Genomic DNA, 16,566 nt, shown 5'->3' on the forward strand with positions numbered 1-16,566 from the left:
CTCAGAGGCCCAGAGCCTCCGGGTCATGGAGGTCACACTATTATGTCAGACATGAACGGTATCTTATTTATTATTATTATTTGTTATTTGTCACGCTGAGCACCAGCGCCTGAGATGTACATCATAACTGTGACACCTGTCTACATAATTATAGAAGCAGCAAACGCCTTTTATGACCTGTCGTCTGTCTGCCTGTCCGCCATTTTGTGCTGTACTTGTCTGCCTGTCCGCCATCTTGTGCTGTACCTTAGCAGTTGTGTACAGGCTGACCACGTCCAGGAAGCACACTTCACAAGTTAAAAGACCACAATAACAGCAATGGGATACAGTTAAGGACATTTACTGAAGTGCTGAACAGCATGAATGGTTGACAATGAATGAATGAATGAATGAATGTGTAGCATCCAAGCAGGAGACTTTGGGTGTGGCAGATGAGTCCCTCTGGTTTTTTGACGTGCTTTACGGAGCTCCGCAGATCCTCAAAAGGACTGGACTCCCCCATGGTCCACGGAACGGAGCTCGGGCTGTAGTGCGCTCTTGCAGGTTGGTTCTGATGTAGCTGTGGTAGAGTGGGAGGACCAGAGATTTCGGAGTCCTAGATTTCCTGGCTTGAGGTGGTTGAGGCTGTGGACGCTCCGATCCCACCTTCAGCCTCAGACTGATCCTGCCATGGTGCTCTGTGGGGGGTTTCTGAAGGTCCTTCCTACCAGCTGCCATAAGGCTATTCAATGCATCCCATGACCAGCAGGACACTCTGATCCTGAGCCAGCTTAGAGAGTGCTGAGACTGGACAGGACAGTTTACTTATTCATTTATTTATCTATCTATCTATAATTTACTGACACTGTAGCACAGCATGATTTTGCACAATCTAGGCAAGTTATTTACGGGCACACACTTGCTTATGGTTGTTTTTATTGTTTTACACTCCAACATTTAGATTTGTGTATATCCTGTATATCGTTTTTGCATATTTTGTATATTTTGAGTATTTACTGTACATTTGCATTTAATCCTAATTGTGCCTTTTTGTTGTCCTTACTGCTGCTGTAACACATTTCCCCCTGGGGATCTATCTATCCATCTATCTATCTATCTATCTATCTATCTATCTATCTATCTATCTATCTATCTATCTATCTATCTATCTATCTATCTATCTGTCTGTCTGTCTGTCTGTCTGTCTGTCTGTCTGTCTGTCTGTCTGACAGGTTCAAGAGCAGGGTGGGTGATCACTACACCCACTAGCACAGGCACAGTAAGTATATAATTTCCTAGAGTTGTTTAAATCATGAGCGATTTCGGGTTGCTCATCATATAGAACAGCTGGGCCTGTCTGTGAATTATTTCCCCCTGTCAATCTGTAGTGAGAAATCCCAGTGTTGTATTCAGAGAGGGTCCAATGTCCAATATCCAGCACACACATTTTCTCGAGTCTTTTAGAGACGGTTATTATTGATGTGGTGGTAGTGGTGCATCTCCTCTTTACACACGCCTCCAGTGTATTGTAAGTGTGAATACTTTTGTTTGTTTTTTATCACTCCATAATGCTAACCTTGACCCACTATTTGTATTTGCTTAGTCTGTTTATGTGTGTTTTTCCATAACCTACCCACAATGTTTATGTAGTGTTGTCAATTAAATGACATCCCATTTGAGACACTGTACAGTAAAATGACTAATGACCACATCAGGTGTGTAATTATCCCTAATCTGCAAGGAACATGTGGCAGTCTGCTATCTCTACACTGGTATTGTGTGATGTTATATTCTCATTTTGTGATGTTGTCTGTATATTGTGCTGTTGTCCGCACACTGTGAGGTTGTATGATGTCCAGCGCACTCAAGTTGAGGCTAATTTAATTTTGTTGTACCTTGGCACAATGACAATAAAGACATTCTATTCTATTCTATTCTATTATCGCTTAATGTCTGTACCACACACCTTTGTGTACGACCACGTCTACTGTCCAGTCTCATAGCTCTCCCTCTGTCCTATTACCATTGCTCGATCGTCTCGTTGAGAGGTCAGGGAAGAATTATTACAGCTCACTTTTCTGGCCCCTGGGTGAAACTGTTTTTTTGCTTCCCTCTGGAATATGTAGGGGTGGGACCTATGCCCCCCCCCCATTGCTCTCTGTAAAGCACATTGTGTTGCCTCTGTGTATGAAATGCGCTATACAAATAAAGTTTGATTTGATTTGATACCAATGACAGATGTCCTGTGTAGATGAAATGCCTGGGATATCAATATGAACTCTGCAGTGTTAGAAGAATAATAGAATAACATTGTATTTCTTCTCTTCTTCTCCTAGCAGCTCTACAGTACATCCCCTGCCGGTTAAGAGCCAGCATGTCTGTGTGTGTGATTCTCCTACTGAGCTTGGTGACAGAGCAGATATGGGCCGTGGTAAGATGGCACCTCACACTCCTGAAAGGTCTCTCTCACTGAATGGGATGCTGTGATTTGTATTCATATTCGTAATGATGACTGCATGTGAGTTCATGTGTATTCATGTGTACTGAATGTTTTCACAGCCAACAGCTTCAAGACGAGGTACAGTACTATAGGTACTTACAGTACTGTAGGTACTTTATAGGTACTTTATAGGTACTTTGTGGGTCACAACAAAGTGTTTTGAGGTTGCTACCCGATCTGAATATGATTCCTGATAAATAATCATATGATTTTGGAGATCATAGATAATTGCTGTCACTGTAATGACTGTCACAGCTTACTCTCAACATACTAGATGAAAGCTAATCTAAAAAAAAACTTTTTTTTTAAACCAGGATCTGACGAAGATGAGGATGAAAAAGACGTGGACATCACTGATATCAACAGAGGTAGGTCTCAGAATACAACACCCTGTACTGGAGAAGAATTACAGACAGTAGGCAATTCTGAAATTCCTCCAAAGCCTCTCTACTTACCTGAAATTATTATATTTATAACGTTTAGACCTGGACCTACACGAGGGTGACATACTGTTCATGTCTGTAAGTAAGGAATTTTGAATTTCAAAAGGATCCCATTACATTGAATCATGATAATACAATATTACCCTTGATTCAAAGATTTCACCATGTCTGCATTTATGGATTTGTAGCCAGTAGTCTACATGTCTTGGCACAGTGGGGGCACTTTAATCAAATTATATTTTTAAATGTTTTCCATCAATCCACCATGTAAATTATATGAATATCTTGTGTTAAAAATTATTTGGTGCGTAAAAAAACTGCGTAGAACCCTTGCTGGTTTTCTTATTATTTTCCTTGACACCCTGAATAACTCTTGAATTCCTCAACCAAAAATGCAGCTTCTAAAAAAATTTCTGCTGCGAAACAGTTGTTTTCATCGATCAATTGATTTAATCAAATTTTTATGAATCGCAAGTTGTGCTTCCATAGAGCGATGGATTGTTGTGGTTTTCACATGACTCTGTAATATGATCTTTAGAAATGTCTTTAGAAACGGATAAAAGCTTCCCCACTTGCTCCAGCACGCATGCACCCAGCACTCAGACTGGCTATTCTCCGTCTGTAGGCTACATTCGCGGCTCACATTCTCTACTCTACGATCGGCTTGTTGGTGCCCGGAATATTGTGTGCTATATGGCTGGATATTTATCAGATTTTGAGGATATAGAAGATGACTTAGAATATGATGGAAGCCGATCGTAGCTTAGAGAATGTGAGCCGCGAGTGTAGCCTACAGACAGAGAATAGCTGTGAGTAATCCTGGTCCAAAAAAATAATGGCAGTGAATGGCCAGTCATGTTTGGGCGGCCCGTGGACCCGCCCCGTAATCCAGATCTGTCGTAAATGTAATGGGTTCTAAGGTGGCCCATGCTACACCCTTCCACCAAGTTGCATGAAAATCGGTCCAGTAGTTTTGGCTTAATCCACCTGACAGACATATGGACGTGCAGACGTACATATGCCACCAAAAACATTACCTCTCAGAGGTATTAAATTGAGAAAGTGCCCCTTTTAACAGGGATATAAACTACAACAGTTAGTGCTTCTAAGCTCCTCGGTCAGCTTGGTGTTCTATCTGAAGTGTCTTGCTCCATAGGGACCTGAGAGGAACACCATCTTAGGGGATCAATACCGATGGGACATCCCTGTCCCCTATGTTTTGGACCAGAGTCTTGGTAAGGCATCTGTTAGGCCAGTCAATGAGAAATGTCTGCATAACTGTGTCTACTACATACTGTACACCCTTAGATCATTGATGATTCCCATTACTCATTGACCAACTTTCGGTCTAAAAGTTGTTTTTCTGATTTTTATCCCAGATATAAATGCTAAAGGAGTGGTTCTAAGAGCCATGGAGCAGATTCGCCTGAAAACCTGTGTGGACTTCAAACCTCGTGAGGCAGAGCCTGACTATATTTTAGTCATAGAGGATGAGGGGTAGGGCCTTATATGTCCTAGTCACTGTCTTAGTGAATGGGATGCTTTTGATATTATTTTTGCTCCTCTTACTTATTCATTCCTTTACTCTCTTCCAAGATGTTATTCCTATGTTGGAAATCAACGTTCAGGCAACCAAAGCCTGTCCATTGGACAGCGATGTGACCACCATGCCATAGTGGAGCATGAGTTCCTCCATGCGCTGGGTTTCTGGCATGAGCAGTCCAGATACGACAGAGATGACCACATCACCATCATGTGGGACAACATCCAAGAAGGTGTCTTTGTCAAAACATTGATGTTCTTGGTTTGTGTAATGAAAGAGAATTAAAATGTTATTTAGAAAATTCAGAATTCACTGTTTGGTATCAGCTGACAAAAAATACTGCCATATAATTATTATTTGTGATTTAACAAAAACATTCATTGAATGTTTTAGGAAAGGAACACAATTTTATTAAACACAGTGCACGCCAAAGCAGCACACTGGGTACTCCATATGACTACAACTCAGTAATGCACTATGGAAAAGATGCCTTCAGCAATGGCAACGGATCCACCATCATCACTAAACAACCACAGTTCCAGGATGTGATTGGTCAACGTCAGGAGATGAGTTCCAATGATGCTCTGAAGCTCAACCTGCTTTATAACTGCAGTAAGTAGCCTATCATAGTTAATTGATGAAAGCGGAAGACTTTGTAAGTGCTTTAGTGTGTCCACAGTTATTCAAATTAGGAGGGGATAGGATAAGCCCTAGGGGGTACAACATTACACAAGTGTATCTAAGTAAGGATTTCTAAGAGAAATGTCTTTTAGGTTTGAGAATATGGTGTGCTTGCAATGTCTTGCCAGGGAAACAATGGATCCTACTGCATTTTACTGGTGGCGAACAGAGAAAGCTCTCAGAAAATATCTGAATACCAGGAATAGAAGGGAAAGCACCCTGACATTTATGGTGCGTTCGTTTATAACTGGGAGGTGGCAAATTGCGACTTGCTACTAGGAATTATTAAATAAAACACCGCATGAACTCGCACTTCCTCGTCGCAAATTCGGATATGTTTCTCAGCCCCCAGTTGCTCGAATGCACTAGATATAACTAGGTAACTGTGATATAATGGTATATAGCTCGAATGCACACAGGTCGGAGGTAGGTATTTTGCCACTTGCGACTTGCCACCTCCGACCACAAACGAACGCACCATTACATCTCCTCATACATGAAAAATGCCATGAAGAACTTTCAGGAGATAAATGCAAAAGATGGGGGCCCAAGTGTGATGACCTTGAAACATCCTTTACATGCTGACATTAGGTAAGTAGGCTACTTTACTGTATCTATTTTATTCCTATGCAGCTGCTGCTGTCACCTTTCTGGAATCCTGCAGTTTTGAAGAGGGTGTGTGTGGCATGGTCCTCTGTGCCACGGGAAATACCAGCTGGGAGAGGGTAGGAAGAGCCCAGGGGGGACCCTCCTCAGACCACACCAGCCTGGGAGCACTAGGGCGTGGGTAGGCCTCCTCAATGGAGCATCAATAAGATCAATACAAACAACATGACACTGACATTTTCTCTTCCCATCCTCCAGTGAAATTATTGAATGCAATGTACTTTTACTTTGCATTGTCTTTACAGCCAGAACAACCGTGACCCCTGAGAGCAACTCGTCTCTCTACAATGGCAAGTGCAGATGTGTTTTGCATGCCTTATGCTGTGTTCACACCGGGCGCAAATGTTTCCTGCGGCGCGGCGAGTTTACATAGAAAGTCAATACAATTCAGGCGAACTGGGCGGCGGGCGGCACGGGCGGTGCGAATCGTCGAACTCGGCGGCGCGGCGGCGACATTCGCAAAAGTTCAATTTTTTTAACTTTCTGTGGCGGATTCGCGCGGCGAACCATTGATCCCGCGGCGAGATTGGGCGAACTGGGCGGGGCAAATTTTCTCGCCGCGCCTGGTGTGAACACAGCACTACACGAAACACTCCAAGTGACCCGGATGGTTGTGACTGGAGCACTCTGAGTGACATGCTCCAGGTTCAGTCAAAAACATTCTGTTTGTGTTGCTGTATTCTTTGTCATGCAGTCTCTATCATTCTCACAGACTCTGCTCCAGATGTTATGGATAACAACACAACCTTTAGGAACGGTGTGTATAAATGACCAAAGTACCAATTATTTGCCCCTGCCTCATCAAATCTGTTGTTACAATCCTTGATACAGTGTCTGTTACAGAGACGACCCCCACTTTCGCTACCAATACCTCAACCTATGAGAGTGGTGAGTAAATATGTCTGATGAAGAATAGATACACACACTAATGTTGCAGAAAAAGAGAGATCATAAGATGAACATCATGAAGGACTAGAATCATAAAGTACAGGAGCACCAAACACAATCGTCCATCACAGTGATCTGGACTGTGTTCACAGTGATCTGGACTGTGTTCACAGTGATCTGGACTGTGTTCACAGTGATCTGGACTGTGTTCACAGTGATCTGGACTGTGTTCTTGCAGGTGGTGGTTTCTTCATGCATTACAGCACAGCTTTGGGCAGAGAGGGAGATGGAGCCAAGCTGCAGAGCCGGAGGATGACGCCACGCAGGCCGTTCCAGTGTCTGCAGTTCTTCTACTACCACAGTGGAGGCGACCAAGACCAGCTCAACATCTGGATGAGAGAAAACGGAAGTGATCCCAAAGGAACCCTGCACCTCATGGGCCAGATCACAGGTGATGCTGTATAATGTACTGTAAACAGGGCCGGACTGTACTGTAATGTACTGTAAACTTCAGGCCCGGAAATGTAGCCCCAGTCAGGCCACGAGCCGAGCCAACGCGGTGAGATGGAATACCTTCAGTTTCGTTCTGTTGACAGGGGGGGGGGGGGGGGGCATTCACCGCAGGCCAGGCCAGTTGGCGCGCCAGGCCACCGGGAAAATTCACGGTGCTTCGGATGGCCAGTCCGCCCCTGACTGTAAATCTTCAAAATCTGTCTTCTCAGATAAATTATATTGTATTTTCAAGATCTTGAATCCTTAACCCTCAGGTCCTCCAGCTCACCACTGGCAGCTTCACCATGTGATCTTGAACGCCACGAGAAGCTTCCAGGTGGAGTTGGAGGTGCATAGAGGAGCAGGACCTTCTACAGGAGGGTTCTCCATCGACGACCTCAACCTGTCAGAGACGGAGTGCCCTCATCATGTGTGGCGTATCGCAAACATCCATGACATCCTGTTCGCCAGCGATGTTGGCGTGACCCTGCAAAGTCCCAGATTCTACAATGCGGAGGGCTATGGGTTCCAGTTTCTCCTGCAGCTCTACTCTGAACACTTTGGGCTTTTCTTCCGTTTGGTCTCAGGTGAATATGATGACCAGCTCCAGTGGCCTTGTCCTTGGAGGCAGGTGACCATTCTTCTGCTGGACCAGAGCCCTCATATCCAACAGCGCATGTCTAAGCAGATCAGCATCACCACCGATCCATCCCGCACTTTCTCTGGGCGTAAGTTCTACTATGTCAGAAAGAAATGTGTCTCACAGTTCAATATATAAAAAAATCATTAAATATAATTGTCCCCCATGAAATTGGAGGGGGATGGCTATTAGATCGGTCCATGTCTCAGTCCTCACAGTATCGGGAGCGATCAGGAGTTATACATTGACTCACAAGTCTTGTTTTTATTTTATTTTTACTACTAGTCCGAAATTGTAAAATATTTTAACTCTTGACTATTGCACCTTTAAGTTATTTAAATTAAGTTTTTGTCCCATTGAAATGAGGTGGCATGTTCAAAATGTTCAGTTATCCTCTTTCTATACAACTTCAAGACAACGGGGAGACATTGTTCTACTGGGACAACCCCCAGAAGGTGGGAATTCTGATGAACGACTCCAACGGTGACTCTTATTACGCTGGCCCGAACCTCGGCTACTACCGCTTCCTCTCGTATAATGCACTCTGGTCAGGAAACCTTTTGAAGGGAGGTGACATCTTCTTCCTGCTGAGCTTTGACGGTAGGCATTCAATCCTGTGCACTTATTTAGTGTTCTTTGTTTCTCTGTTGCTTTAATTGAGTTTTGACGTTTCCCCTACTGTACAAGTAATCATTCAGAATCAGAACCACTGAAGAGGGGTTGTCATTGTTAACCCATCTCTCAGTCTTAGAATCCATTACAACCTTAAATGTTCCCCCAAATGATCTACTGTAGATGTGTTGATGTACTACCATTCTGATGGTGTCTGGAGGAGTTACATTTTAATGTATTGCTGGGTCACTCTCTGCTATCCTTATGAATGAGTAACCTTCAGTTGCACACTTTCCATGTAGACCAGCTGGTAAGTTGCTTCATAACACATCTAGAATAATACTTTGGTGCATCACTTGGTTAAAGGAATACAGTAGTTTGGTATTTAGCATCATATGCCCTGTTATAAGGTCATTTACAATCATATACAGCGGCCCATATATACAAATGTTAACAGACTCATGCTACAGCTAAGTACACAATGGGTCACTATGAGCGTATATATGCCCATAGAGATTCATTATATGGTTAGCTGATGGGTCTCTATCGCAAATAAAACCCACTACGAATCATACTTTGTGACGATTTTTGTCAGAACATTAACGAACACCAGTGACCACTTGGTGAGTTTCCTGTCTTCGAAAATGAGGGTTTATGGTGTTTTCTGAACGATTTTCTATATGCACCTAGAGATCCATTGTGTACGTTAGCGGCGACATGTCATATCTTGAGAGTGCAAAGTTTGTCAAAGTTTTGATATAGGCCATTGTAAATGATAGGAAATAACCTTATAACGTGGCTTATAATGCTAAATACCGAACCAGTCCTTTAGCAATTAAACTAATGTAGCCTACTCATCTGTAGAAATTACCTTCTTGGCCCAGACTGAGGTTATTTCACATTTTAATGCAATTACATTATGTTAAATCAAATAAATATTGCCAGTTATCAGTTACATGTTGCGGTGATGTTTTTTCTCTGCCAGATATATCCAGCATGCGTTCGAATCGTTCAGACCTTGTGACTCCTCGTCTGAGGACAGACTTTAATCGTTTCAAACTGAGGGACACCAAGGGCGGGGGGACATGCTTGAACCAGCTGTGAGGAATAACTGATTACCTTTTTCTGACACTGTGACCAGACAGACAAAAAGCCTAACATCACATATGAAAAAGTCTTTTAAAATGTGTTTTCTTTACTATTAATTATTGAAGTGTTATCTGAAATAAACAAACTTCCCTACACATACTGAATAATGTATGACAAGACATTGTCTGCACTGTATGTTTCTTATATGGTTTAAAATACTGTACTACATTTTGTTTTAATTGTAGCCTTACCATGTAAGTCAGATACTACAAAATTCAACTATCAATCATATGTTTTTTGCCATATGTCTGCAACTCTTAGGTTAGGTTGTGAAATTGCTCAGCAATTCTTCCCCTTGGTTTTACAGGATCACCACAGAGGCCATAATGTCATCTACCACTAGGTATGTTTCATGACACACACACACACACACTCTCTCTCTCTCTTGCACACACATGTTAAATGTCAGACACCTGCATTTTACAGTCTCTGAGTAAAATAGCACACATTTTTGACAAAAAGCATTCCATCAGATTATATTACAGTAATTTAACAGACACTTTAATCCAAAGCGACAAGGTCACACACCAATTTATCCTCTAAGGCTATATATTTTGAACATTAGCATTATACTTATATCACCACCACCATCACTCCTAGTAATCCTACCACGACCTTGTGGTAATCTAACCTTAAAGGAGTAGTAAAGGGAAAATGCATGTTTAGCCCTGTTTTAAGGTTACTTATGATCATATACAATGGTTCAGATCAAAACGTTGACAAAACTAGCACTTTTGAGAAAGTCTGATAATTGCTCTACCACCGTTTTGGTCATACAATGGATGTGGGTGGGCACCTTGAAAAATCTTTCAAAAACATGTTAAACTCTCGATTTCAAAGACAAGAAGCTCACCGAGGGGGTAATTGGTGTCCGTTGGTGTTCTGACATCAAATTTGCCACAAAGTATGAATCCTGTAGGGTTTTATTGATCATTTGGTAACACTTTATAATAACGATGTGTTATAACACATTTATAAGCTAATAGTAGATAGTAAACTAATCATGAATTAGGCATTTGTATATATTTGAAGTAGTACATTTTCAAATTATGTACTGTAATAATGAGTTATAAATTATTGGATAATCATTAACAAATGTATATTCATGGTTTGTTCATGATGAGCAAATTATCTACTAATAGCTTCCAAATGATTTATCTACTAACAGCTTACAAATGTTGTATAACTTAAGTTACAAACTATTTATTATCATTTACAAACATATACAAATGCTTAATTCATGATTAGTTTACTATCTACTATTAGCTGATAAATGTGCTATAACACATCATTATTATAAAGTTTTACCGATCATTTTATGAAATCCATTGACTTGTATTGAAGTGATCGTTGTAGATGTGTAGATCAATCCGCAGAGGGGATTCAGGAAGCGGAACTACTTACGGTAGCTATTGTTATTGTTTATGTTGCTAGGCTAGTTGCTAGTTTACACACGTATGTGCTGCGACTAAATAGTTCTATGCTAAACATTTAAAAAAGCCTTTCCAGATTAACTAGAATCTTACTTTATGGTGAATTATATGTCAGAACGCCAACTAACACCTCAGTGAGTTTCTTGTCTTTGAAATTGAGAGTTTAACATGTTTTTTGAATGATTTTTCACGGTGCCCACCCACATCCATTGTATGACCAAAACGTTGGTAGAGCAATTATCAGACTTTCTCAAAAGTGCTAGTTTTGTCAACGTTTTGATCTGAACCATTGTAAATGATCATAAGTAACCTTAAAACAAGGCTAAACATGCATTTTCCCTTTACTACTCCTTTAACTTCTTGTGTGTTGTGCCATATGGATCAAGATACAGTAACTCATAGGAATCTACTCTGAATCTGCATTTTTTCCAGTTCATTCACAGATACTGTTACCCCCATGCTGGTTTCCCTAATGGCTGCAGTCCTGCCCCTGACTCTCTGACCAGTGACTCAAATATCGTGAATTGTAAATTGAGTATTATCTGTATCAAGCATAATCTTGGAGTCGGCAGCAGCATTTCACTGTTACTGTACACCATACATTACATGTGACAAATAAAATGAATCTTGAATCTTGTGACCTCAGGTGGGGGAGGATGAGTTAAGAGCTAGTAATTATTTTAATAGAGATAGATAAATAAGACTTTAATAGTCTGCTTGTCACTCAGGCAATTTCATTTGTCTGAAAGCTATCATTGTTGATCTCACCGTGATTAAAGAAGAAGACTCACCATGACAATAAACTAGTTTGAATGTGACTGAGTTGGGACCCTATTGTCATGTCAGACACTGTCCTGTCTGTCATTAGATACGCGTGTGCTACCATGCACCGCGTAATGAGGAAAACATTCAGTGGAAACATTCTGACATTTATAATTTGACACCTAGAAAAACCTGCCAAACCTGTCGAGAGACAGTTACCGGACACAGTTGCCTGCATCCTGTTGAGGTCATGATGCCTTGGGCCATCTTTACACCGACACTCTCAACATCTTTAGAAAGATTCCTAAAGGCTGCAGAAGCTTCACAAATAAATATGTTTAATCTGCTTTGAATGATAAAACCAACAAAACCAGTACTGCAAAACAGGTAATAACGTTGTAGCTACCTTTTTCAGTGGAGTACATGTTATACAGTAATTGCCACACTAATGCTATTTCTAGGTAGTTTCTGTTTGCCATGCTTAGTCAGAAGCCTGTAAGGGAAATGTAGATATAGTGTAAACATGCACGTATAAATAAAGATTTTCCTTTTTCTAGACACCAAGGATAGGGATTTCATTTTATTTTCTTTGCTCATCCACAAATTAAGTCTTTTGAGTCAAGAATTGAAGATTCCAAGGCTTATAAATTAAGTCTTTACATCCGACGAGGGTTTAGAGTCTGTCTTATTTTCATTGTGTCGTATACAAGCAGATTATACTGAAGGCAGGACGTTCAGCAAGAATGTATATTTGTATTTTCCTTGTCGTGAGCATCATGCCATACATACAGGTAAGAGCATTAAATTACTAAAATGTCACATTTCAAATGGATTTACTGTGTACTGTGTACAACTGTACATGCAATGGAACATGACCATTTCCACAAAAGAGCAACTCCTTTAGATCCACATTATTTTGTTACCTTGATGTAACAATTGTCTCTCCTCATCGCCAGACTCTACAATTCATAGGTGAGATTTTGTGATGACCATTTAGATGAAGATTATGTTCAGTAAATATCCTTTACAAATTAATCTTGGAGTTAAATGAGTCTTTCCACTGCATGACTAATTCTACTTTTTTTTAAGATATTGATGATCTTGGATTGGACATCAACAAGATAAACAAGAGTAAGGTTCACTACTGAGATTTGAGTAAAATCCAGAGACAATTTACACAGCAGAATCTAACCATTGATTGTTGTTTTATAGACTTAAACTTACTGGAAGGTGATATACTTGAGGTAAGAGATCATCAAGAGTGATTGTAATCTTTTTTCATCAATATCAATGATCCATGTAACACACTCGGTCTATTGTAATCCCATAGCCAGAGAGACCTAGAAGAGTCGCCAGGAGCGCCATTTCATTGGCCAACCCCATATGGGGGTCTTCTGTCCCCTATGTGTTGGATGACAGTCTTGGTGAGTAAGGTATTGGAGGAGATGTCATATCCATACAGAGAAGCATGAGATAATGGTCTCCAAAAATCAAGATCAGACCATCAGACTAAGATCAATTTTTATTCAAATAGCCTAGCAACCTAATCTTTTTCCATGTATTTTTCCTTGGGTTTAGATATGAATTCCAAGGGAGTCATTCTGAGAGCCTTTGAACAGTATAGGCTAAAGACATGCATCGATTTCAAGCCCAGGGACTCTGAGGAGTACTACATTTTCATGAGAAAGGGCTCAGGGTAATGACTTGTTTTTATTTTCATTGCCAAACAATAAGATGTTGTTTTAATAATAAGATTTGTTCCACCCAAATTAACCCCTAAGCCCCACCCCTCAGACCTGCTGAGATCTGTGGGAATCTGTCTGATTTTAAACTCAGGTCTCCACAGATGATCTGGGCCAAATCGGCTATCTGGCTTGAAAAAAGTAGGGGCCTACTGGTCATTAGTGGTGTAGTCTGGTCTCAAAACCACTTTTTGAAAGTCTCAGTCTCATGTTGGGAAGATCACTCAATTGCCTGTGCATTGTCTAATGTATTTAGTTGTAAAACGTCCTGCTTCAAATGCAACCAATAACTTTTCAGATAATTTTGAAGAGTTTGGATGGTTTGTATCTTCCACGTTTTATTGTAAGTGTGTCATGCAGTGTGGCACTTGCACTGGTTTGGTCCTGGTCTTGCCCTGCCTTGGTCTTGGTCTTGACTCAACCTCTCAAAGTCTAGGTCTTGTTTCGGTCTTGATACACTCTGGTCTTAGTCATGACTTGGCCTTGGTCTATGTGGTCTTGACTACAACATTACTGGTCATTTATAATAAATAAATAAATAAATAAATAAATAAATAAATAAAAAGTAACAGTACTGGTCAATAAAAGTATAAGTACTGGTCATTTATACTTTGCTCACACTTTACTGTAGGTGTTTTTCCACCATAGGAAGACAAATAAAAGATGGACAAATAGTTTCCATCGGTCATGGATGTGGCCATATTGGCATAGTGGAGCATGAGCTCCTCCACACTCTGGGCTTCTGGCATGAGCAGTCCAGATACGACAGAGATGACTATGTCACCATCATCTGGGGCAACATCCAGAACGGTTAACTTTTACTTTACTAAGATACTAATTGCCCAATATTGTTAATGTACTTTACTAATTTTTAATACCTACTTAAGAATGTATAAGTAAAAGATGACGTAATGGTTTTTTAAGAATGTTTGGAAATCTAAGATTAGCGGCTTATCAAGTAATGTCATTATAAACACATCTTCTTATCTACAGGCCATCAGGGAAATTTTAAGAAGTTACAAAGCAAATTTACCACCCTGGGAACTCCATATGACTACACCTCAGTTTTACACTATGCAAAGGACAGTTTCAGTACGGGTGATGGGCCAACCATTGTCACTAAGCAAGCAAAGTACAATGATGTGATTGGTCAACGTCTGGATATGAGTGCCAATGATGCTCTTAAGGCGAACTTGCTCTACGGATGTGGTAAGTGGTGAATGAAGTGATATGGCACAAGAACCCATGGTATATCATGAATTTTGGCACAGCTAGGGGGTGTTGTTGCTTTAGGCACAACGCGAAGCAGAATGCCGTCAACCTCCTAGCCGTGCCAATATCCATGACGTACCACGGGTTTGTGTGCCATATCGTTTCTATAAAATGTATATATCGTAAGAATTCACAAAATGAAGTGTTAAGAAAAGTGTTAAATGTTGCAGTATCAGAGAGCTTCTTGGATTGCAAGTTGGTTGGGGAAAGTTGCTAATGTAACGTTAGCTAAATCGATCTTTGCCTGATCTTGACACAAGGATGTTTGCCCCAATCAACTAGCGAGCTACAGGGCTAGCACTGTTATGTTAGCTAGTTGCAGCTGAAGGCACAAAGTTTCTTGGAAACAAGTAGGGTAGGTAGCAAGCAAGTATCAGTCAATTCAAGTCACTCATTAAAGTCCCCTGGCAGGAGGTCAAAAGAGATGACCGCGCACTGATATTTAAACAAGATATGAACATTCTATTTAGCCGTGAGTAAATCACGAATATTGCGAGGTCTCAGGCAACGTCTGTGATCCAAACAACCCGTTTTATGGAAGGCTACTCACAGTGGAGTGGGAATATAATCAAACTGCCAACTCTTTCCAATTTGGTGTTTTCTTTTGTAGATCGATCTATAGCCTTTATGGAACATTGCAACTTCACTGACGGGAATGTGTGTGGGATGAGTCACTGTGCCAGCAGTTCGGAAGGGGCCTGGGAGGCAAAGACAGCTACTTTTGGGGGTCCCTATTCTGACCACACCGACCTGGGCAAGACAGATGGTGAGAACTCACATCATTGAGCTACTGACAGATGTTTCCCTCGCATAATTTTTCTGGGAATATGGCCAATTGTGCTCTACACTTTCTAAGGCTCCTACTGTTCCCCATTAAGGTGTAACCGTCATACAGCAAATACATCTCTATTTTACATCAATCAGGTTTCTTCATGCACTCCAGCACAGCGTCGGGGCAGGAGGGGGACTCAGCCTGGCTGGAGAGCAGGAGGATGACTCCCGGCAGGACGTGCAGTGTCCAGTGTCTGCAGTTCTCCTACTACCACAGTGGGGGAGACCAAGACCAGCTCAACATCTGGATCAGAGAGTTCCAGGATGAGAGGGACTCCAAGGGAAAGCTGCGCCTCATGGGACAGATCACAGGTGGGGAGAAGGAGGAGATGAACACCAAACTTGTTGATCTAACACAGTATCTTCTAAATTCCCCCTCTTTGTCTCTCCCAGGTCCTCCAACTGACCACTGGCAGCTTCATCATGTACCCCTGAACGCCACCAGCAGCTTCCAAGTGGAGTTTGAAGTGTATAAAGGAGCAGGACCTTCTACAGGGGGGTTCTCCATCGATGACATCAACCTGTCAGAGACAGAGTGCCCTCATCACACCTGGCTGATCAAGGACTTAGAGAATATGTTAACCATCAGTGACTACGATACTTATCTGTACAGCCCACGCTACCACACCAAAGAGGGCTATGCCTATCATGTGATAATTTCTCTCTGTGAAACCTTCTTTGGAGTCCATTTGGGTTTGGTCTCAGGTGAATATGATGATGAGCTCCAGTGGCCTTGTCCTTGGAGACAGATGACCGTTCTGCTGCTGGACCAGAGCCCTCATATCCAACAGCGCATGTCCAAGCAGATCAGCATCACCACTGATCCCACAGAAGGTCAGTCAAAGTCTAATGCTAATTTCAAAATTTTCCCAACCTACTATCAGTATCAATCCCAAGTTTTTAAAATTGTGTACTACAGTGCTTTGTTTATGT

At 41.4% G+C, this 16,566-nt stretch overlaps 1 protein-coding gene across 1 annotated transcript; it reads left to right on the forward strand.

Moving 5' to 3' along the window:
- Nucleotides 1-2,400: 2,400 nt before the first annotated feature.
- LOC311314343 (meprin A subunit beta-like) lies at nucleotides 2,401-9,548 on the forward strand (the record flags this gene model as incomplete). Its single annotated transcript, XM_084444680.1, has 12 exons — nucleotides 2,401-2,410; nucleotides 2,794-2,847; nucleotides 2,963-3,000; nucleotides 4,079-4,157; nucleotides 4,302-4,419; nucleotides 4,519-4,697; nucleotides 4,859-5,077; nucleotides 5,780-5,933; nucleotides 6,874-7,151; nucleotides 7,468-7,920; nucleotides 8,247-8,432; nucleotides 9,430-9,548. The coding sequence occupies 12 exons, from the start codon at nucleotides 2,401-2,403 to the stop codon at nucleotides 9,546-9,548; spliced, it is 1,887 nt and encodes a 628-aa protein (XP_084300806.1).
- Nucleotides 9,549-16,566: the final 7,018 nt, after the last annotated feature.

This window comes from Borostomias antarcticus (genome assembly GCF_949987555.1).
Source record: "Borostomias antarcticus genome assembly, chromosome: 10".
Taxonomy (NCBI): Eukaryota; Metazoa; Chordata; class Actinopteri; order Stomiiformes; family Stomiidae; genus Borostomias; species Borostomias antarcticus.